This window comes from Zonotrichia albicollis, chromosome 21 (assembly GCF_047830755.1).
Source record: "Zonotrichia albicollis isolate bZonAlb1 chromosome 21, bZonAlb1.hap1, whole genome shotgun sequence".
NCBI classification, from domain to species: Eukaryota; Metazoa; Chordata; class Aves; order Passeriformes; family Passerellidae; genus Zonotrichia; species Zonotrichia albicollis.
In genome coordinates, this window is record NC_133839.1 from 2,479,513 (window position 1) to 2,503,595 (window position 24,083).

At 45.1% G+C, this 24,083-nt stretch overlaps 1 protein-coding gene across 4 annotated transcripts in view; it reads left to right on the plus strand.

The window, feature by feature from the left end:
• Positions 1–24,083, plus strand: part of PNPLA7 (patatin like domain 7, lysophospholipase) — a 137,665-nt gene that overhangs the window by 4,716 nt on the left and 108,866 nt on the right. The window contains exons 5-14 of one of the 4 annotated variants that reach the window (XM_074556478.1): positions 19–101; positions 2,187–2,275; positions 2,617–2,757; positions 4,264–4,423; positions 6,048–6,128; positions 13,752–13,880; positions 15,165–15,245; positions 16,004–16,142; positions 17,039–17,131; positions 21,484–21,584. In XM_074556478.1, coding sequence (XP_074412579.1) covers positions 19–101; positions 2,187–2,275; positions 2,617–2,757; positions 4,264–4,423; positions 6,048–6,128; positions 13,752–13,880; positions 15,165–15,245; positions 16,004–16,142; positions 17,039–17,131; positions 21,484–21,584 — 1,097 coding nt within the window. Of the gene's footprint in view, positions 1–18; positions 102–2,186; positions 2,276–2,616; positions 2,758–4,263; positions 4,424–6,047; positions 6,129–13,751; positions 13,881–15,164; positions 15,312–16,003; positions 16,143–17,038; positions 17,132–21,483; positions 21,585–24,083 lie in introns of all 4 variants that reach the window. The other 3 variants (XM_074556479.1, XM_074556481.1, XM_074556480.1) reach the window with 3 other exon arrangements.

The following is a 24,083-nucleotide window of genomic DNA, read 5'->3' on the forward strand; positions in this document are numbered from 1 at the left end:
GTGCTGCTTCTGTTGCAGAACAACTCCAGCCCCACGTGCCTCAGTACAGGTTCCGCAAGAGGGACAAAGTGATGTTCTACGGGAGGAAGATCATGAGGAAGGTGAGGGCACCTGCTGAAATCCAGAGTAAAGCTGAGAGGTGCAAAGTTTGCAGCATTTCACTGGCTGGGCCTGGCCCACGGCCTCAGCCTATAAATGTCTCTGGGATGTTGTGGCTGTTCCAGCTCTCCTGCAGCACTGACTGCATTGCTGGTGCAGCAGCAGCTTCTCTTTCTGGCCAGAATTTTCCTCTTTCAAAAATATTTGCAGTCAATGAGGGTAGCAACGCATCAATGAGTATCTAACTCCTGTAGGCTGTTAATGATTGTTTAAATATCCCAGAATCCCAGACTGGTTTGGGTTGGAAAGAACCTTAAAGCTCATCCAATTCCACCCCTGCCATAGCAGGGACAGCTCCCACTGTCCCAGGCTGCTGCCAGCCCTGTCCTGGGCACTGCCAGGGATCCAGGGGCAGCCCCAGCTGCTCTGGGCACCCTGTGCCAGGGCCTGCCCACCCTCACAGGGTGCTGGCTGTTCCCTGTGCTGCCAAAAAGTCCAGGTGTGCACTTCCTGCAAACCAACATCTGCAGAAAAATAAGGTACAGGGAAGTAACCATCCTTAGTCACCCTGTGTGGAGGAACACTTCCTCCTGTGGGCTGCCCCAGCCTCTGCCTCCCACACTTCATTGAGGTGAATTCACACACTTTGACTTAATTAGACACTGGTGGGTTTACTGTTCAGTTCTGGAGCTGTTTCATTGTGGAGGAGGTGGATGCTCCCTGAATCTTGCATGGCAGGTCAGCCTTTAAGTAGAACTTGGCCAAAAAAGCCTTCAACGAGAGGAAATTTTGTGTGTGCAACTTCATAATTTTAATATCCTTGATGATTTTCATGTGCAACTTCATAATTTGAATAATTTTTAACCAAGCTGTTTATATGTAAATCACATAAGTAAAGAATGCTTAGAATTCCATATGGGAAAATAATTTCAGGTGGTTTTTTATTTGAGTTTTAGACCTTACTTTTTGCCTTTCCTGAGTAAGGCAGAGAACATTACACCCAAACTGCTGTGGGTTGCACTTCCTGTGTTTTTTTATAACATACCAAGATTTTATTTAAAAGAAAAACAAAATCCCTCCAAACTAATTAAAGATTCCTTTTGGGAGAGAAACTTTTTACGGAGATTGAACTCTTTGGGTAACGTTTTGAAAATACTTGATGAGGGCTTGCTTGGTGTAGCAGTTGTGGTGTTTCTCCAGAGGGTGGCACCTGGGAACTAGGAAATGAAAGGAAAAGCCTTGGTTTGTCAGCATCACAGCCACATAGAATCCTGGAATATCCTCAGTGGGAAGGGACCCATCAGGATCATCAAATCCAGCCCCTGTCCCTGCCCAGCCCTACCCTGGGCACCCCTGGCAGCGCTGCCCAAAGGCTCCTGGAGCTCTGGCAGCCTCGGGGCCGTGCCCATTCCCTGGGCAGCCTGGGCAGTGCCAGCACCCTCTGGGGGCAGAGCCTTGCTCTGAGCTCACAGAATTCACAGAATCACTGGGTTGGAAGAGACCTTCAGGATCATTGAGTCCAACCCAGCCCCAACCCCTCAACTCAGCCCTGGCACCCAGTGCCACATCCAGGCTGTGTTAAACACACCCAGGGATGGGGACTCCACCACCTCCCTGGGCAGCCATTCCAAATTTAATCACCCCTTCCATGAAAAACATTTTCCTGATATCCAACCTGAATTTCCCTTGCAGCTTGAGACTGTGTCCTCTGATTCTCCAGTCTGAGCTGCCCTGGCCCAGCTCCAGCCATTCCCTGGCTCCTGTCCCTGTCCCAGAGCAGAGATCAGTGCCTTCCTGATGCAGAGTGTTCCTGAATGAGAACCACAGCTAGGAATTCTTCCCCTCTACCATCCATTAGCACTGTAGCAGTTGATTGGTAAAATCAAAATATACTCTCCTTGCTGTATAGAAAGAAAGTGATCCTGAAGTCGATATTCCAATCCTCCAAGGTCTTACCCAAGCTCTTCACTCTGCTCACACTCTAATGGCTGGTAAATGTTGGTGCCTCAGCAGGGTTGGAATTAGCAGGTTGAATTTTTTGGTTTTGGGGTTTTGTGACTGCTTTTGTGTCCATTATTCCCCCCTAGGTTACAACTCTTCCCAACTCCCTGGTTGGGAACACCGTCCCTCGCCAACGCATGCGGAAACGGGCAAAGGTTTTATCTCTGGCCAAAAGGTACCTGGGACTTTGGGGAGGGGAACATTCACATCATGGGGGCTGGTTTGGGGTTTCTGTTTGTGATGTGGAACCCACCCCTTGCAGAGCCCTTTTCTGTAGCTGTTGGTTTTTCCCAGTTCTGTCAGCTGTGGATCAGCTGGGAGATTTGCTGGACTGGGATGGTTTTGGTGAGGAAAAGCACCAAAATTAGCAATTTTAGCTAATTGATATTGTGTAACTTGGGATGATGAATTTTAATACTTACTGTATGCTTATTTAACATTTTCTATTAGTAAGAATTTAACATTTCCTATTAGTACAAAAGAGGGAATATCCTGAACTTCCTTTTTCCTTTGTAGGATTCTGCGTATTAAGAAGGAATGTCCAACTCTGCAGAGGAAAGAACCTCCTCCTTCTTTGCTAGAGGCAGATCTGACTGAATTTGATGTCAAGAATTCCCACTTGCCATCAGAAGTCTTGTACATGCTTAAAAATGTCAGGTAATGTTAAATGGAGAGAGAAATATAGAGTTTGGTTTTGATGGATGTTCAAGTGATGTAAATATTTGACAGTTTGTGTCAAATCTCAGATTTTACAACTGCGTGGTCAGAGTCTTGAGGGAGTTGACTGAAATTCATCTGGGCATAAGGACAAAATGAATGACTTTTCTAGAAACATTAAGAAAATAGCTGATTTTGTTTTAAAAATTAAAAAAAGATGTGGAGAAAAAGGAAGTAGTTTAGTTGTCTCAGCTTGGGAATAGTGCTAATGAATGTGTTCTAACATGAACAGATTTAGTGCATCTTAAAACTTCTGTTTAGGCTGTATCAGGCATTTTTTTTTTGTACAGAAAAGCATCATAATTGGTAAATGTTAATTGGATACCATATTGACAGCTCCCTGGGCTGCAGGATCTTTTACCTCTCTGCCTGAAAAGGTTGCAAATAAATCAAAGTCAACTTAATCCCCACAGCTCTTTGGCAGACTAAGAAGAAGGGATGGTCTTTGTGCCCCTTCAGCAAGGGGTTAAATTGCTGACACAGCAAAGAGGAGATCTTCCAATCTGTAATTTTGATTTTGCTTGTGGATGTTCATTTTTCCTCCCAGTTGTGATAGAATATAGTCCTGAAGGTCAGTCATTCTCAAATAAAAATGCTATTTCAGTCATCTGAACTTGCTGCTCTGAAATTATGGTCTCCTATGACTAATTGATGTTCCAGTAGGATTTGATGGATTGATCCTGATAAATGGGAGCTGTTGGAGCTCTGTACAGAGTGATCAGGTGTGAAATTCATATTTCTCTCTGCCTGGCAATGACTGACTGGAGTCCAGGTGCATGTTACCAGCAGGAGATGGAATATTCCAGACTTGCAATTCCATGCAGATGACAGGAGCTTTTCCCTCTTTTCTTTATTTCTCCTGTGTCCTGCTTCCATGGGCAGGGCAGCTGCACTAAAAGGGGAAGATCCTGGGGTAACTTTTCTCACAGAGTGTGTGTATGTGGCAGATTTTTATTTTTATTTTTTATTTTTATTTTTTATTTTTATTTTTATTTTTATTTTTATTTTTATTTTTATTTTTATTTTTATTTTTATTTTTATTTTTATTTTTTTTATTTTTATTTTTATTTTTATTTTATTTTTTATTCCTTTCTACAAGCCATGCTGACCTGCCATGCAAGATTCAGGGAGCATCCACCTCCTCCACAATGAAACAGCTGCAGAACTGAATAGTAAACCCACCAGTTTTTTGCTGGAGGAAGTTTGGCTGTCCTTCCTTCTGAGCCTGCATTCCTTGCAGGGCTCCTCCAAAGGAGCCCCAGCATTTCCAGCTCTGTTTCCTGCTGCTCCTCCACCTTATTTTGGGGAGCTCTTTGGGGCTCCTTCCCTGCAGCTGCTCCCATGAGATTCCCCTGCTCCTCGTGGCTGGAGCTTTGCTAATTTAGGAAGGATTTTCCAAAGGCTGTGGTGATTTCAGGTTTTCCCTCTGCATTTTCTGTGCTGCAGGGTCCTTGGGCACTTTGAGAAGCCCCTGTTCCTGGAGCTGTGCAAGCACATGTTCTTTGTGCAGCTGCATGAGGGCGAGTACATCTTCCGTCCCGGGCAGCTGGACGACAGCATCTACGTGGTGCAGGATGGAAAGCTGGAAGTTTGCATCCAAGAAAGTGTAAGAAGCTGTTCAGACTCAGATGTTTGTTAGTTCTTAGCTGTGTTGCAGTCTCACAAGCTGTGAGTTCTGCAGTAATTTACTCTAACAAGGTAAAAATTAAGATGTAGCTCTCTCTCTACAAGGTCTTTTGAAGATAAACTGTCCAGTTAAGAAATGACACCTAAATTATTTTTATTTTTAACCCAATAACCAACCACCCATGCCCTGTAATGTGGACTTTTTTATCTAATTACACAAAACCACCCAAACCCATGAAGAAGAAGGTGAAGAAGAAGGACCAGCCCCTGCCCCAAAACCTCTATCTTGCCTTACATATATTACTATATTCTGAGGGGTTGGGGCTGGGTTGGACTCAATGATCTTGAAAGTCTCTTCCAACTCAGTGATTCTCTGAATTCTCTGAGTTAAAGGATTCTCTGAAGTGTTCTTTGCCACTTCCAAAATATTACTATATTCTAACATTACTATATTACTATATTCTAAAACCTTAAACTCTAAGTTTTCCACCACGTTGCTATTACACACTTCTGTCAAACTCCACACTCATAATCCCAGTTCTGTCATTCAGTTTTAAAAGCCTTCTCCATGGCTTTAGACCAGTTGCAGTATTCTCCTGGGGGTCAGTGCCTGTCAGCACAGAAAGTCTGAAATTCTCAGCATCCAGAGTTCCAACAAGAACCCACTGCTCTGCACTTCCTGAGAGAAATCTGTTGGCACAGCAGATAGGCTGGCATGAATCATTAAGCATTGATTAAACTTAGACATGTGAATCACAGTGCTTTAGGAGGGATTAATCCCAGCTCTTTGGGGCTGTGGTATTTGTAAAGATCAAGGTTTGCAGCAGTCCCTTGTGTCTCAGACGAGAGAGCAGAACACAAAGCTGATGAGGCAGCTGGAATTCTCCTCACACAGGAGATGCAGAAGTTACTGAGGGAAGACAGGGTGCAAGATGGGCTTGGAAACATTCAGCTTTTAAAGGTCATTACAGAAAGGATTTGGGCACAGAGAGCAGGAGAGACCAAGCTCACCTCAGAATGGTCCAGCAGGAGTCAGTGGGTTTGTCTGGGATGTGGAAGAGTCAGATTCACTTTTGGGTAGATGGGAAAAAAGATGATGGTTTGTTTTCCATGTGAGTCTCAAAATGTTGAGCACCAGTCCATGTCATCCCTTCTGCCAAGTTAAATTTTTAATTTTTACCTTCTTCCTGACTGAGCTTTGAGTTTAACTTTTGGATATGAGCAGTTTTCCAGTGCCTGAAAGTTTAGTGTGCTTGTGTTTGGAGTTTATATCAAATTTGCTGATATCTGTCTATTTTTACATTTTGCTTCTCCTGTTTTTTACAACCTCTTGACAGGTAACCCCTCAGTAAAGGGAGCTCATTGTGCCTCTGTGTTTTCTTGGTGTTACATAGCAAAGACAAGCAGATTACAACATCCCTGGAAAAAAACTCATAGTTTCTTTTAATTTATCACTTTTAGAAAGCGGATTTAAAACTCCATGTTTGGAATTATCACATTTCCATCAGAGCAGAGAAAAAAGAAACACCTGAGCTTTCTGAAATGCTGCTGTTTTGCCCAAATGCAGCTGTGGGGCTGCAGTAATGCTGTGTGTGTGCTTGCAGGATGGAGCAGACGTGGTGGTGAAGGAGGTGCTGGCAGGGGACAGCGTGCACAGCCTGCTGAGCATCCTGGATGTCATCACGGTGAGTCTGCCAGGGCCATCCCTGCTGTCCCACTCAGCCTGCCTGGGGAGTGGCCATTCCTAGGGAAGAATCAGGATGTAAAATGGTTTTTGGATAATTCTCCTCCTCCCAGGCCTTCACAGGTGTAAGCTGAGCTTGGTGGTGTGGAGGGTGCTGGTGAAATGTGTGCTTGACTGGCTGCTTCTGGTTTGCAGGAGGATCTGAGTGATCCCTTTGTGCCTGGAAAACTGAGATTACAGTTAGATTTGCTCAAATCACAGCTCAGGCATGTCAGGAAAATGAATCCACAAACACCAGAGGTTTAAGTTCAAAAAGGAGACAGAGGAGTCCTTTTACTTTATTCCAATAAAGGGAAAGGCCATGGGACATTCCCCTGGGGTCTCTCCAGTTTTTGGAGGTCACAGCCTCCTTTTTATCCCAATTTCCCGGCCACATTTCCCTTCTCTCTTTCCCCATTGGCTCAGGTACTTGAGAGGTTCAGACTTTGCAGAGCATCTGATACCAGAGATTCCCCTCTAATGTATAACCCTCCCTTTTCATTTTTAATTCTTATGGAATTCAGGGAGTTTTCCCCATTGGCTGAGGTACTTGAGAGGTTCAGAATTCCCAAAACACCTGATATCAAAGATTCCCCTCTAATGTATAACCCTCCCTTTTAATTTTTAATTATTACAGAATTTAGGGGTTTTTCTTCCCCATCGTTTCTTTCATCTCTCAATGTCTAATTTCATTTACCAGCAAACCTAAAGTTTATTTGTAAAAGCCAGTCTCTTTTTCCATTTATCAATCAGTGGAATCCTTCCCATTGTTTCTTTTATCTCCCAGTGCTATTTATCTACCAGCAGACCCACAGCTTGTTTGGAAAGACAAATCTGCTGCTCCTCTCAGGCAGGAGCAGGACCAGGTTGGGGCCCAGCAGTCCAGGCTTTTCCATGTTTGATGAGTTGCTTAATGAATTTAGTTTTATTTAGTCTAATGAAAATAAATCTGACAGTTGTTAGTACTGTAATTATACTGTGAAACCAGTTGATGGATTTATTTTGTTTTTGTAACATCAGTGGTGCTGGTGGCCAGCTGAGGGCTGTGCTCTTTGGCAGGGGCCAGGATGAGCTGAGTGCTGATCCTGTTCAGGGCAAAATTGGTGGATTTTGTTTCACTTGGAATTAAACTGATAGTTTTGCTGAAATCACTTTAGGAATGCCTAAATGGAAAGTGTTGAATTCAACATCTTTGATAATACCCAAACCCTGAAGGTGTTTTCCTGAAGGATTTTGGTAGGATGGGATTTCAGAGGGTGAAGATAAATCCAGTCACTAAGTTGTTCACTGTGACCCTGTTCACAGGGGTTCTTGGATGAGGGAAGAGATGAGGATCTGACTCCATGTTTCACAAGGCTGATTTATTATTTTATGATATATATTACATTAAAACTACACTAAAAGAATAGAAGAAAAGGTTCTCATCAGAAGGCTGGCTAAGAATAGAAAAGAAAGAATGATAACAAAGGCTCTGTCTTGGACAGAGAGTCCGAGCCAGCTGACTGTGATTGGCCATTAATTAGAAACAACCACATGAGACCAATCCCAGATGCACCTGTTGCATTCCACAGCAGCAGATAATCAATGTTTGCATTTTGTTCCTGAGGCCTCCCAGCTTCTCAGGAGGAAAAATCCTAAGGAAAGGATTTTTCATGAAAAGATGTCTGCGACAGTTCACGTTTACCTTTTGTGCCATGGTTCTGCGTGCTTGGGTGCTGCTGTTCATCAAGAGGTGCCATTGCTGTGTGTGAGGAGCTGCATGGCCAGCACAGAGAGTGGTGGCAGCCAGTCACCAGTGCTGTCCCCAGGGCTCTGTGCTGGGGCCAGCTCTGTTCAATGTCTTTATTGATTACATGGATGAGGGGATTGAGCCTTTCATTAGTAAATTTGCAGATGACACCAAGCTGGGAGCTGTGTCCATCTGTGGGAAGGTAGGAGGGCTCTGCAGCTCTGCAGGGAGACCCAGAATAGTTGGAGAGATGGGCAGGGTCCAGTAAGGAGAAGTTTAATAAGTCCAAGTGCCCAGTCCTGCATTTTGGCCACGATAATCCCCTACAATGCTCTGGGCTGGGGATGGTGAGGCTGGACAGTGCCCAGGCTCAAAGGGACCTGGGGCTGCTGGTCAGCAGTGACTGACCATGAGCCAGCAGAGTGCCCTGGGGCCAAGGAGGCCAATGGCTGCTGGCCTGGGTCAGGGATGGGGTGGCCAGCAGGAGCAGGGAGGTCACTGTGCCCCTGTGCTGGGCACGCCCTTGTCACAGACAGCTTTTCATAAAAATCCTTTCTTTAGGATTTTTCCTTTCTGAGAAGCTGTAGCTTCAGCAACAAGTATTATCTGCTGCAGTAGAATGCAACAGGTAGATCTGTGATTGGTCTTGAGTGAATGTTTAAATTTACTGACCACTCACGGCAGAGCTGTTCTTGCTTTCTGCCTGGAAAGCAATCCCCAATCCATAGAACAGAGCATTCTCCCTTTGAAAATGCAACTGAACTATTGGAAGCTTTATTGAAATTACTGAGTCACTGAAAATCCAATCTCAACAAGGTAGATCTCCAGTATCAAGAAGAGGAAAAGAGCAATCAACTCAATTCTCTGGAAAGGAACTTATCTTTGGGAGAGCCTTGGCCTTGTGACAGAAAGCAAGATGGTGTGTCCTTCCCACTCCAGCCAACCATGGTGCAATGGTTTGTCAGGATTAACTTGCAAGTAATTCTCTGTCTTTCATCCTGACATATCTGTCATTCCTTGGAGATGGAGTATTTCTGCATGTGGCCACTGAACAGCCACAAACAATAATCTGTGTCCTTCCCCTGTGTACAGACACATTTTTGTGGGAGACAGGTTCCTTTCCATGGGTACAAATGGTGCAGGAGGTGTTGAATGTGCAGAACTTTGTAATTCATTCCTTTTCTATTCTTAGCTTAGTAAGCTTCTAAGAACTTTTCTCTCTATTCCTATTAGCATAGTAATAATGTAATATATAGCATAAAATAATAAATCAAGCCTTCTAAACACGAAATCAACATTCTCACCTCTCTCTTCACCCTGAAAAACCCTTGGAAGCCCCATGACACACCCTGAGTGCTGTGCCCAGCCCTGGCCCCTCAGCCTGGGAAGGACATTGAGTGAGAGCATCCAGAGGGGACAGCGAGGCTGGAGAGGGGCTGGGAACACAAACCCTGTGAGGAACCCCTGAGGGAGCTGGGGGTGCTCAGCCTGGAGAAAAGGAGACTCAGGGCTGCCCCCATCACTGCACAGCTCCTGAAAGGGGCCTGTGCTCAGCTGGGGCTGGGCTCTGTCTGCAGCAGCACTGACACAGCCAGAGCACACAGCCTCAAGGGAAATTCAGGTTGGGTATCAGGGACAAGTGTTTTACAGAGAGGGTGATAAAGTTGTGGAATGTCTGCCCAGGGAGGTGGTGGAGTCCCCATCCCTGGGTGTGTTTAACAAAGCCTGGATGTGGCACTGGGTGCCAGGGCTGAGCTGAGGGGTTGGGGCTGGGTTGGACTCAATGATCTTGAAGGTCTCTCCCAACCCAGTGATTCTGTGAATTCTCTGAGTTAAAGAATTCTCTGAAGTGTTCTTTGTCATTTCCAAAAGCAGTCACACATTATCCACATTATCTGTACATGTATATTATGTATATCTGCAGTTCCCATAAAACCTGTCAGCAGTGGTAACGTTTTTTAAGCTTGGTCACAGTTTTCTCTGTAGAAAGGGAATAATTTGGACTGTAACAAGTCTAGTTCTTGCTGTCAAATTAATAATATCTTTGTAAATCCATATTAGTTACTTCTACCACTAAATTTTCTTCATGACAATATTCTAAATAATAGGGCCATCATAAAGGAACATGAATACCAGTCATGTTCTTGCTTGTTTAACATGAAAATAAGAAAAGAAATCCTTGTGTAGCAGTGCTTTATGGCTTTGTTTTCTAAAAGAGTGGTTGCCATTCATTTTTTATCCTGTTGGGTTTTTTCATTTTTAATTCTCATTCTGTCATTTTTTTCTCTTTCTCATTATTTATACCAGTGGTAAGTAAAAAAAAATAGAAATGATTGAAAGTGTGCTAAACAGAGTTAGCAGTCTGCAGAAGAATCTGTAGTGAAAAAAACTTGAAACCTTTTTTGCTAAACTTGTTCTCATTTATTTTTACAACTCTTTTGTTCCTCACTTCCCAGCTTCGTGAGCTGCTTGTTTCATTGCTGTTTTTCCTCTTCCTTATGTTCCTTGCAGACTTTAGGTAGAGGAGTAGCATGGAAATAGGCAAGGAGAGAGGAAGTAGCACTGGATCAAAATAGAGGAGACCCCTCAGTGTCGTCCCAAAACAGTGAGTGAGTCCTAGAACATCCTGCAGATCCCAGAGCCTGAATTAGATTTCAGTGCACCACCAAGCACATGGCTGTGCTGTGAAGAAAGGGGGCATTCAGAGAGGATTTCAGTTGTCTGAGCTGGGTTTGTGATTTTTTGGCTGATTTTGCAGCACCTGATATCAGGCTGGTCCCTCACTTAGTTGAGAGTTGTGTAAGAAGGTTGAGGGTGCTGCAAGAAGTGGCAGGATCTGGCTGGTGGACCTAAAAGAAAGGTCACACCAGAAGAACTTTTCTAATTGAATCTTTCAGCTTTTAAACTGAAAAGTCCCTTCAGTTCTGCTGAGTACAAAGTTAGCAGCTGTGACATGAGCCTCCCCTTATTCTGAGAAGAGATTGATGCTGCGTTCTCCAAACTCTGAGGAGAATCTGGAATCCAAGTAGCTGCAGCCCCTTTCCTGGTATTCTGGAACATTCCTGAGGTGCAGTTAATGACTTTGACTTGATACTGCCTCAAATACCAAAGGAATGTCTGAGCTGAGCCTTGTTGATGTCTCTGTTTTCAGCAACCCTTGCTGAGAGCTTGTGTGTGAGCCAGAGCTTTTCCCAGAACAGTCAATGTTCATCCAGAGTGAACTCCAGCAGAGATGTGGTGCTGATTTGGGGTTCACTCTGCTCTTGTCCTCCATGTGGAGATGCTCTTAGGAAAACAGGGGCCTGCTGGCATAGCTGGAATAAGAAAGTTGGAGAAAGAAGAGGCTGTGAGGGATATTGATCAAATGACAGTGATTGAGGGGGGAAAAATGAAAGTCAGGATTAAAAGAAGCTGGAAAAACACTTGGATAAAGGTGAGCCTGCAGGGCTGACAAGATGGATGAGGTTATAAAGAAGTGATTGATGGCTGCAAGAGCTTTGGGTGCAGCAGTGTTGATGCAGAGGATGTCAGGAAGGAGTGAAGGAAGACAAAATCCAGCCATGGAAATGGGGAGAACATCTCATATTTTTGGGTCCAAAAAGGAGCTACCACTGCAGGTAGGAGAATGTGAAACATCCAAATCTCTTGCAGCAGATTTTTTGACCAAACTTGGTTGGATTTGGCCGTAAGCTGTCACCTGTGTTCAGCTGCTGCTTGGAGGTGATGCCTCAGCTCTTGGAACGAGACAGAAGTAAATAATTACCTGCCCTGAGAACAAAAAGTTCTCTGTTGAAAAAAACCCTGTTTCATAACTGATTATAACTTAACTGTTCTTGTCATCTCAGTGTGTGATTGCAAAATAGTATAATTTGAACGTGGTACTCTCCCTGTGCTGCTGATAACATTAGAGCTGAGAGAAGTGACAATTAGGGAAGATTTGCTCCTCACACTCCCCTGACAGCTCTTGCATGTCCCAGCCCCATTAGCCATGGTGTTGGCCCTTTCAGAAGAGCTGCTCTCATGCAGGGATTTCAGAGAGGCAAAATTATATGCTGAAAACTCAGAGGAATGGGCTGTTCTTTGGAGAGAAAGGCTTCTGCATTGTTATCTGTTATTATCCCAAAGCTGTTTTTCTGAGCTTGTCAGCACTGAACACTTCCAGAAAAAACCCAAATACTTTACTGGGTAGAATGGGGACCAGAGTTCTGGGATACCCAGGGCTCCGTTTTCTCCGTGGAATAACTCATGAAATACTATTAAACTTGAAACTTATCATTGTCCATCAACTAAAATTTTCATTTACTTGGTTTTCTACTATATTTTTGCTGTAGAGATTGGTAGAAAATACAGTTGGTGACAAATGCAGTGCTTAAAAGCAGACTGTATACATTTTCTTTTACATGTAAGTATGGGTAGTCCAAATTAATTCTTCATATAAAGCCAGACCTCAAACTGGCCTGTAAAAGAGAATTGCTGCATTTATTTTTGATGGCAGCCCAAGCACAGAAATGTTATTTGTTAATTTCTTTACTTAATTAAAAGAAACTTGGGAAAACTGAGGACACTGGGAGTTTTGCACTGTAGGTCAAAGAGATGTTTAAAATTTCAGATCCCTCAGGAACTTGAAAATCAAGGCTATTATTATCATCCCCAGATTTTATAAAAAGGTCAGCTGAAGTTGGTGTAATTAAGAAATTGGTTCCAATTAATTTAATTTAATTTTAGAATCTGCTTCACAGAGCCTTCCAGACCAGCAGGCAGACAGAGCTGCATCTTTATTTTCCAGAGTGATTAGAGCAAGTCTCTTGTTTGGTTCTGCTGGGCTCTTTAGGCAGGAATTCCTTCAGAGTGCTTGTGTTGAGTTGTGTGATGCTCTGCAAGTCTTGCAGGCAGTTTGGTTTGTAATCAGCATTTAACATTTGGGTGTCAGTGTTGGGGAAAAGGTGCCTTGTGTTGCTCAGGAGGGGAAAAGCTGCTGGAGCTGTGAGGTGCTGGTAAAATAGAAACTTCATTTCTTCTCCTGCTCTGTGCTGCACAAAGGCTCGTTTTATCTTATCAATACTGTGTAAATCAATATTTGATGGATTGGTAAATTAATTTATGAATTAGAGATGTTGTTTCCAGCATTTATTGAGTGGGTAAAAGGGGTACTGTCTGTCTTTTTATCCAAATGTTTGGCAATAGGTTTTTGTTAAAATCTATTCTCATTTAAGAGGGAAGATCCAAACCCAGAGGCTTGCCTTCCATAGTGAAAAAAATCTCTGTATTCTACCCACTTTTCATTTGTTTGTTAGTTCCCCATCTGTTCTTTGAGCAGGATGGTCTAGACCCACTTTGTCTCCAGTAAAGAGAAGCTGTTTGGCTTTGTCACATGCAATATTTCAAGTGTGTATATATATGAAAAAATGTATATATACATCTTGAAACACAAGAAATCTGCCTGCCTTTGTCTTCCTCCATTATGTCTGTAATTGCTGTACAATCTTGTTGTGTTTTTCACTGGTTGTGTGAGTCTGGGGTTGTTTATGCAGCAAATAACTTGGTTGTCAGCACAGATAATAAAATCAACAAACCCTCTTTTCTCTGCAGCCTTGACTAGCTGGGATTTCCAGGGCTGGCTGTGTAATTCAGCTGTGTCACAGATCCTGGCACTTTTCTCATCCCTGGAGCTCTCATTTCCCTGCCCTGTCTCTGGTGCAGGTGTGAATTCACCCTCATTGCACCCCGTGGTCCTGGAGCACCTGCTCAAGGCTCTTTGTGGTCAGAGGTGTCAGACACAGCAGCCAAGCAGGAATTTGGGAGAATTGGATTGGATTATTGATGGATTAACTCCCTGTTTCTGGAACTTTCTCTTAGGGTCACCCTGCTCCCTATAAAACCGTCTCGGCCCGAGCAGCCTCTCCATCCACAATTCTGAGGCTCCCAGCCAGTGCCTTCCAGGATGTGTTCCAGAAATACCCTGAAACCCTTGTCAGGGTGGTGCAGGTGGGTAGGGCTGAGGGGGAAGGGGAACCACTCTCATTTCCAGGTCACAGCAGGGTGTTCAGAGGCTCAGCAAGCTCATCATCCATCCTTTGCTAGATACAGAACTGCTCAGCACATTTTATCAAGATTTGGATTGTTCTGCTGTTCTCCTGGCTGTTGAGCCCTAGACTTAATAATCCAGTGTTATCCCAAACAGGAAAACATAATTTATGTATCTGTATATCTCCATTGGTTGAGTTTCTGCCTGTGGTACCCTCATCAGTCAGCCAGACCTGCAGTGTGAGTCTCTTGGTCCCTGGGGAGTAGAAAGGTGCTGGTGTGGGCTCTGCAGCTTGGGTGCTCCAGAATGGCTGAGAGTCATGGGCAGACGGCCACATGTCCTGAAACAGGACTGCTGGACCCTCAGGAGCTGTTTGGTGAGGGCTGATGCTTTGGAAGAGCCACGAAATTCAGACTGACGTGTGAATTTTCACTTTAGAAGCCTCTGTCAGCACCTGAGGGAAGAGCTGTGCTTTGTGTCAGTTGTGTTTACCTTTGCAGGGGCTCAGACAGCTCTGCAGGGAGCATCTCCTGCAGGTGGGAGGTGTGCAGGGATCAGGTTCAGGATTTCCAGGGCTGGTGCCTTGTCCCACAGGTGTAGCAGCCACAGGGTGACCCCATGAGTCAATCTGGGCTGTCCTTTTGCTTTGCCATCACTTCTGAATCTGTTTGTCCTTGCAAACTGTTCTGGTCTCTGGGTGATTTATGAGCAACACTTGAACCTCCTCATACTGCTGGTTGAAGGAGAACAGATCATTAACAGCAAATTAATTTGCTGTGTGAGAGCTGATAAAAGAGGAGATGGCTCAGGAGTGGGAATTAGCTGGCAGGGCAGAGGAAGGTGCCACTGATCCCAGTGTTAGCTTTGAGTGCTTGGGGGGCAGTGGGACTGCTTCTCTATGGGGAGAGCTGGAATAATTTTTTTAATGAAGAGAAAATTGGACACAAGTACTTCTATTTCAAGGCACTTTTACTATTGATGTTTATAGGAAACACAAAGCATTTGGTGTTTGGGAGTAAGACTTTGGATTCTCGTGCATCAAATGATTGTGAAGTCATTGGTAAATCATTTGAATCTGTCTCTGTCTCAGTTTATCAGCTGCTAAAAAGGAATTTCAGCTTAGGGTACAGTCTGTATTTTATAGAGTGCTTTGAGGTACCCTGGTGCATGATTGTGTCTAAATGCCAGAACGAGTGTGGGAGAATGCTAAACCCATTGCTGCTGCCTTTGTTCCCTGCTTGCAGATCATCATGGTGAGGCTGCAGAGGGTGACATTCCTGGCCCTGCACAACTACCTGGGGCTGACCACGGAGCTCTTCAGCTGTGTGAGTTTGGAGCCAGGCCCTCTGCTCTCCTGGCAGGGCACACAGAGCTTTTCCTTCTTCCAGAAGGTCATAAAGCAAATGCTACATACTAATTTCATAATGACAGTGCTTGAGGGCTGAGGCACTTGTATAACCAGCCCATAAAACCCATCCTACACTGGTGCCTGGGGAATTGGTGGGGAGGCTTCAGCTTCCCAAGTGCATCATTCCATGCTGATGAGTGTGCTCTGCTGGTGCTTCAGCACTTCTGGTGTTTGCTGGTGATGTCACCTCTGCCTGAGCAGTGGGGAAAATGCTGCCCCCGTGGTGGCAGAGGGACAGGGAATGCTCAGAGTGTCAAGCTGGGAGTCCCCAGGCCCTGCTGGGATGCCCTGAGGGAGCTGCAGTGTGGGGGGATAGAATGTGAGAAAATAAAGAGTGCAGAAGGTAATCTCCCCCTGAGGAGTGCGAGCTGCACTGATTATCAAAGATTAGGAACAGGCCTGCCCTTAAGAGGCCAGAGCTGTGTCTAATAAGGATGAGTGCTATACAAGAGTGGGTTAGCTGGGTGAGGAGAGAGCCCATGAGAAGTCACCAAGAAGGTGTGGAACTTTTGCAATAAGATGACAACACTGCAGATCCCAGGGCAAGCCCCCCTTGGGGATCTGGGGCTGATGAGCACAAGCTGAGCAGTTCCTGGGGGTCTGTGCAGGCTCCAGGCTGTGGAACACGTGTCAGGGAGGGGGTGGTTGATGTTTGCTTGTCCCTCTTGCTCCCAGCAGGGCCAGGGCACCCCTGTGATCTCCGTGAGCAGCGTCAGCCCTGGAGGCAGCAAGGCAGGGAAGAGACAAACACCCAGTGCCTTGGAGGAGGAGCGTGGAGAGAAGCTTGACAAGTCTGGGGAAGCCCTGGAAATGGGTAATGCTTGTGGAATCATGGAGGAGCTGTCCTCTGGCAGCTTTAATTTTTGTACTACTCACAGAATCCCAGCCTGTGCTGTCCCCTGGGGCCTGCTCACACCCTGGTCATGCCCTGCCAGTCCTGGCATGGATCCCCACAGTGGCTTGGGTTGGAAAGGACCTTAAAGCTCATCCAGGGACACCTCCCACTGTCCCAGGCTGCTCCCAGCCCTGTCCAGCCTGGCCTTGGGCACTGCCAGGGATCCAGGGGCAGCCACAGCTGCTCTGGGCACCCTGTGCCAGGGCCTCACTCCCTTAACAGTAAATAATTTCCTCCCCAAATCCAGTCTGACCCTGCCCTCCTTCAGCTTGAAGCCAATCTCCTGTGTCCTTTCACTACATTTGATCCACTGTTGAATCACTGCTTTTGATCAGAGGATTTTTATTTTATCAGAGTAGTTAAGGATTGTCTTAGATTCATTTCAGGTTTGAAGCCTTTGGATAGTCCTTGGCTTCAATGGGGAAATATTACTGTATTCTCAATGATATTGAGGGATGAAGGAAGGGGGAAAAATTAGTGACTCCTCATTCTGAATGCAGAGAGGGTGTTGGGAAAATTCAGCTCTCTAGACACCAGCAGAAGAATTGCTGGATTTGTGTCTTTGCAGCCTAAAGACTCGGTACTGAAGGTATAGCCAGGAAAATAGATGGAGTTGAATTTTGTCTCTGCAGATGGAAAAAAATTAATTAAATCAAAACCAGGAAAAATGTTTAATTTAATATTAAATTTAATGTCCAGGTTTCAGAATCTTTAAGTCAGCCTTTAATAGTGGGTAGTTAAAGGTTCTTATTGTTAGTGAAACTTGTTTTATTAGGGGATACCTTGTGGTTATAACATTTGCTTTTAAATTTCAGACATGTTGAGGATTTCTGGTGCAGAAAACTCTGAGCATGTTTTCAGAAGAAGCCTTTCATCCCCTCCCTATGCAGGCTCTACAGAGGCTTCTAGTAAGTAGTGCTTGGCAAAATTGTGGGGAATATGTAATTTATCTAATCATGGGGGAAGCCACATGATCTCTGGAGTGCTGGGTTAGATAATGTTCCTGTTTATGGTGGATAATCATCTTTCAGCCCTGTTCATGGTACATAATCATCTTGCAGTGTTCTACTTCCTAACTCATTGGTCAAAAAATTATTTAGTAACAAATGGACTATTATCCCAGAGAGCATTCCCTTGCTGTCATTATCAGCAATGGGGAACATCATTTGGCTACCAAGACCTGCAAATGAGGAGCTTTATTAATTGATATTACTGAAACAAACTGAATTATGATGATAGGCCATCATCTTTCACATAAAAGACGACACACGTTTCTTGCTTGGCTGATTGTCCCAAAAAGCACATTACATTGCTTTGCTGCTTTTAGAGGAATGTTCTTCAGAGAGGATAATAAAGGTGATGGATCATGGGATGCTCTGAGGAGACGTTTATGAGGCTGAGCTGCTTTGATGCTGCAGTGTCATTTTGGGGAACTTCAGTTACTCCACTGTAGGCATTTTCCTCTGGGCCTGGTGTTTAGGGCAGCTTTGTGCTTCAAGGTGGAAAAACTGGAGTTCTTGTGGGAGTCACAGAGCACAGGCATCTGTCTCTGTTAGTTGAGTAACAAATTAACCTCTGTCAGGGAATCCAAGCTCAGGCTCAGCTACTGCTAATAGAGAAATGTTTAATCAGTGGAGTAAAGGTGCCCTACTTTAGAAGATGCTTTTATTGCTCACCTTGGCTATTGAGTGACTTAGGAGAAAGGGACATACTGTGAGGGTTGAAGGGTTTGGAGACAAGGAGGAAGGAGGGAGCCCTGAGCCCTGAGAGCTTTCCCCAGGGTGAGGTTTGTGTCACTTGTTGCTGCCACACGAAGCTGCTGCTGTGCACAGAGGGGAGCAATGGGGAGTTCCTGCAGTTTTGACACTGGAGGGCTCATTTGTTTCCTCTGCAGTTCTTCTGGGCAAGTGTAAAGGGATCCACTTAGATATTTTCATTGTTTCTGTTTTACTGTTCAGAGGGATCGATGTGATGCAGAAATAGGATTTTGGCTGGGGTGAGTAGATCATCTTTCTAAACCAGGGAGACAAATTAAGAGAAAATACTGACTGACCCACACAAGGCTTGGCTTGATCTTCACATGTGTGAGGTTGTTTTACACTGGGAATTACAAAATGCACCAGCAGCCTTGATTCAGTGGTAAATTAATGAATCCTTGCCCTGAACACAGGCCCTTCCCCAGGTAAATGAGGCAGTTCAGTGAGCTCTGCCTGTGCAGCCCTGAGACATTTCAGGGACAGTCCCTGTGTGTTCTTAGGAGCTTTAATATGGAAGGATCCCTGCAAACCTCTCAGTGGATATGTCCATTTGTCCTTCCTTTCTCCTTTAATGTGTCATAAAAATTATGCCAAGGTACACAGAGCTTAGCAGATAGGGAGAACTTAATTTTACTGACAGAAGGAGCATATCTAATTGGGTAATTATGATTTGCCTCAGTTAACAGAGCTGATTTTTTCTCACTGTTCAGCTTGCACAGAAAGTGTCTTGATGTCTGCTATGAAAAGATCAAGATAGTACTTCAGATTCTATTCCACTGCTTACTGTGTGTTCAGACTCCATGGAATATTGATCATGTTTATTATTAATTCAGAGAGGAGAAAATTGTTAGAGTCATAGAAGTGCTGTTATCTCAACATCTCCTTGATTTGCTTGTTGTTAGAATTAATAAACACTGCTAAAAATTGCTTTGGGAGAAAACACTTCTGCCTCAGTTGCTCCTGGGGCTGGCTGTAATCTGTTTGGTTTTTTTGTAGTTATCTAGCTTGAAGCATAGCAGATGAGGCAATGGGATTCTGCCAGCTCAGGCTATTCTGCTTTATAAGTGTAGTCACTTTGGGAGAAAGAGAGAATTAATTCATGGAGGCATCTGGGCTGGGGGACTGAGGAATTAGAAAGCAGAAATAAAACAGCAGGACCTTTGGGATGTAACAACCTCACCCCTTCATTGTTTCTGGAAGCAAGTCTTCCTGACTCTATTTTTAAGTTAAACAGAAGTTATTTTTTATTGTTCTGGTGTTTTTTCCCAAAGAGTTGGAGCTGTTCCCCCAGATCCCTGACGTGTGGCACCTTCTCTGCACCACCCAACCTGGCCCTGAATGTTTTTGTGTCATTGTTTTTTAACTTATGGGTGTTTCAGTAGATGCTATGGCTGTCAAGTCATTTTATTGCACATCTTGAGATTTAAGATCTTGAAGTCCAACTGCCAGGCCAGCACCACCCTGTGTTCACCACTAAACCCTGTCCCCAGGTGTCACACCCTCGTGTCCTTTGAACACTTCAGGGCTGGTGGCTCCACCCCTGCCCTGGGCAGCCTGTGCCAGTGTTTTACAGCCCTTTCCATGAAAAGATTTGTCTAATATCTATTCTAAACCTGGCAGAACTCAAGGCCATTTCCTCAAGATGACATGGAAAGAGTGCTCCGAGTTAGATCTGAATATTTGTGGCAGTGAGCTTCTTCCCTTGGCCTGGCTGGGGTGGGAGATAGGAGTCAAACCCTTCAGAAATAAATAAATAGGAGTCAAACCCTTCAGAAATAAAAACTGTGGGTTTGAAATTCAGTTTATGGAATTCAGCCCTTCATGGTAGGGTGGTATTGTCACATGGTCACAGCTCACAATGGTAAATTCTTGTTCCAAAAGCCAAATTCCCAAAGCTTGGGGCAATCCTGGGCAAAATCAAGTGTTTGTCTCTTGGGAGGGACAGGTGGGGAAGAATTCAGAATTAAAATTTTTAATTTTTTAGATGACTGAATTTACCACTCAGGAGAGACAATTGCTTATTCCTGAGCAGCAATTTGTACTTAAAAAAGCAAAAGTGTAAAAGGTGTAAGGAAGAAAATGTAAACTTTTCTGAACAGTCTACTTTGGAGATATATTAGGTATAGAGATAAGAATTATAGAAATTATTATAGAAATGATTATATATATAGAAATGATTATAGATTTATTTGTTAAAGGAAACTGCAATTTCTGCATGATTCTTAAACTCATCTGTAAATCTTCAGGCTGTGGGAATCCCGTTCAAGGTTTTCAAATAGGAGGAGTTTCCCAGTTATGTTTTCATTATTGATTAACTCAGAGAAGTTCCTGGAAGGTGCATGGGACAGCCAAGGACCTAATGTAATTAAGATGTATTAAAATTGGGAAGTAAGGAATCGAAGTAACATTGACTTCAAATTCATTAATTAAATAAGTGAGAACTGTAAGGGAATTTCTTCTGTAACTTTCAGCACCACAATTTGCACAAGTTGTAGAAAAGATTTGAAATTTTTAGGGGCAAAATGCTTTGTGAGGAGAGACTTTTAGAAGTTGCTGATCACAATTTTCTCCCTATGAAATGGCAATTTATTGGGTGCAAAAAAATTCTTTAGTTTGGTGAAGAAGATATTACTAAGAATGATTTCCTGAAAACAGTGAGGAAAATTTAGTGGATTTGGTGTTATTATTATTATTATTATTGTTGTTGTTATTGTTATTATTATTTGGTGCATTTACTGCTGCTGTTATTATTGTTGTTGTTGTGGTTATTGTTGCTGTTGTTTTAATAGCTGTCTTATATTCTTCCTGTGTCCCTCCCCTTGAGCAGAGCCTGGTTCTAGGGCATAAAAGGTGACCTGGATTGATAAAGGAAGGACAGCTACATCCTGGCACTGTGACTTCCAAGGATGTGGAACTGAATAGAAAATATGTTTAATTTTTCCAGAAAGGCTTTTAAAATAAATAAGATTTTTTCAGCAGATCCCACCTTTTGTGCAAACCCATCAACATCTAGATGGGCAACAGATGAGCTCAGAGGGTGAGCTGCTCTCACAAATGAGGAAATTGGCCCCTGAAACTTAAGGTTTACCTTATGAAGGATTTCAAGGATTTGTAAGAGTATGGAAAATAAGATGCAGCAGCTGAAATGAACCATCAGCAGCAGCACCTCAGGCAGTTTTGCAGAAAGGCATAAAAAACACCTCAAAGTTTGAAGTTTTCAAGAGTTCCCTCTCTCCAGTGTTCTCAGCAGACAAAAAGCCCCACACCAAACCTCCAAATAATACAAAGTATTATTAAATGTACAAAGTGGGTGTGGGAGTTGTGGGATGTGTTGCACACCTGAGTTCCATGGGAAGATTTCCAATTCCAGGTCAGAAGGAGCTGGGAAATACCAGGAGCATGGAGGTGCCAGCTTGCTCCCTTGGTGTGCTAGCTGCTGTTTGTGAGGAGCTGCCGTGCAGGAGGTGCTCACAGCAGCATTTCTGTGTTGCTTTGTGTTGCAGACAATTCCAGCGGTGCCAAGTCCGACATGGACATGGCCTACGAGCGGGCCCGGGTGCAGCTGGTCCCCGAGGACGCCGCCGGCAGCCCCGGCGTGGCCAAGGTGGGTCTGCCCCTCCCAGGGCCCAGCCTGATTGCTGGGGCAGCATCTGCTTTGTGGGATTGGTCAAAAAACTTCTAAAGTGAGTCGGTGTTCTGGTTCCTCTGAGTGCCGCTGAGGGAACCCGGGCCTGCCCTCACGTGGTGAACAGCGGGGACGGGCAGGGGGCACTCTCCTGTGCTCTGGGGTACCAAAGGCAGCCAGGCTGATCCCTGGGGGTACCAAAGGCAGCCAGGCTGATCCCCATCCCTGAGGGCACCAAAGGCAGCCAGGCTGATCCCTGGGGGCACCAAAGGCAGCCAGGCTGATCCCTGGGGGTACCAAAGGCAGCCAGGCTGATCCCTGGGGGTACCAAAGGCAGCCAGGCTGATCCCCATCCCTGGGGGCACCAAAGGCAGCCAGGCTGATCCCCATCCCTGGGGTACCAAAGGCAGCCAGGCTGATCCCTGGGGGTACCAAAGGCAGCCAGGCTGATCCCTGGGGTACCAAAGGCAGCCAGGCTGATCCCTGAGGGCACCAAAGGCAGCCAGGCTGATCCCTGAGGGCACCAAAGGCAGCCAGGCTGATCCCTGGGGGTACCAAAGGCAGCCAGGCTGATCCCTGGGGGTACCAAAGGCAGCCAGGCTGATCCCCATCCCTGAGGGCACCAAAGGCAGCCAGGCTGATCCCTGGGGTACCAAAGGCAGCCAGGCTGATCCCTGGGGGCACCAAAGGCAGCCAGGCTGATCCCTGGGGGCACCAAAGGCAGCCAGGCTGATCCCCATCCCTGGGGGTACCAAAGGCAGCCAGGCTGATCCCCATCCCTGGGGGCACCAAAGGCAGCCAGGCTGATCCCTGGGGGTGCCAAAGGCAGCCAGGCTGATCCCTGAGGGCACCAAAGGCAGCCAGGCTGACCCCTGGGGGCACCAAAGGCAGCCAGGCTGATCCCAGGGGTACAGAAGGACAGAAGGCAGCCAGGCTGATCCCTGGGGATGTGACCCTGTTCACAGGGACCTTAGGATGAGGGAAGAGATGAGGATCTGACTCCATGTTTCAGAAGGCTTAATTTATTATTTTATTATATATATTATATTAAAACTGTACTAAAGGAATAGAAGAAAAGGTTTCATCAGAAGGCTGGCTAAGAATAGAAAAGCAAGAATGATAACAAAAGCTTGTGTCTTGGACAGAGAGTCCAAGCCAGCTGTGATTGGCCATTAATTAGAAACAACTCTATGAGACCAATCCCAGCTGCACCTGTTGCATTCCACAGCAGCAGATAACCATTGTTTACATTTTGTTCCTGAGGCCTTTCAGCTTCTCAGGAGGAAAAATCCTAAGGAAAGGATTTTTCAGAAAATATCATGGCTACACTGGGGTTACAGAGGGCAGCCAGGCTGATCCCCAGGGGTACAGAGGGACAGAGGGCAGCCAGGCTGATCACCTGCAGCAGAGGAGATGCTGGAACAAGGGTGGAAGATGAAGGGATGGACTCTTAGCAGGGGTTAATCCAAGGTTTATTTCAGGAGCTCCAGGGAGCCTCTACAACCTCAGGGGGCTCCTGCTGAGAGCCCTGGGAGAGGTGCCAAGGTTACATTTAAAGGGAGGTGGAAACCTAAAATAGATAAGATTTTACTAACCAATAAGAAAGATGGATACTGGGGAATGGACATTTAGGACAGGATATGGGGTCACGCTTGGGGGGCTGACCCCTGGCCTCTGGCTGATCACTCCATGTCCTGGATTGAAAGTTCTAGATGGAGGGGATGGGATGCTGAATGATTGACAAAGAGCCAGGGTGGGGGTTTGGGGGTGATCTCAGCAAAGGAAAGGGATTACACAGGTAGAGGGAGGGGACACAAAAAATTTTGGGGAAAATAAGGAGATCCAAAGACAGAACCATTATAAAACATAAAAACACACTACAACAAGTTGTAACATTGAGTTCTTGGTCTGCTGCCTGGGATGTGAGCTGCTGGCATCTTCCCATTGTCATAACCATGTAATGAGAGTGGTGCTGGAAAATCAAACAGCTCAAGGCACGTTCCCCAGCAGTCCTGTCCTGTTGGTGATTTGAACATAACCCCCAGCTGGTGATACTTCCTGCCCTTCCTGCCCTCCCTCACCTCATTCTGCCTGCAGTCATGTAAAGGTTTTCTTCCTGCCTGCAAAATGCTGCCCTTGTGGCTCTCTGTGAGTTGGGATATTTGGATTTACAGAATGGTTTGGGTTGGAAGGCACCTCTGAAACCCAGCTGGTCCAGTCCTCCTACCATGACCAGGGACACCTTCTCTGCACCACCCAACCTGGCCTTGAATGGTTTTGTGTCATTGTTTTTTAACTGATGGGTGTTTCAGTAGATGCTAGTGACCATCAAGTCATTTTATTGCACAGCTTAAAATTCTGTGGAGATTCCCTTGGTGAGCAATGGGAAACCACTGCTGCAGCTTTTTATGTGTTTTCTTCCCCTGACTCATGAAATGGATTATTTGGATTTGTCAGACCATGCTCTATTAGTGAGAG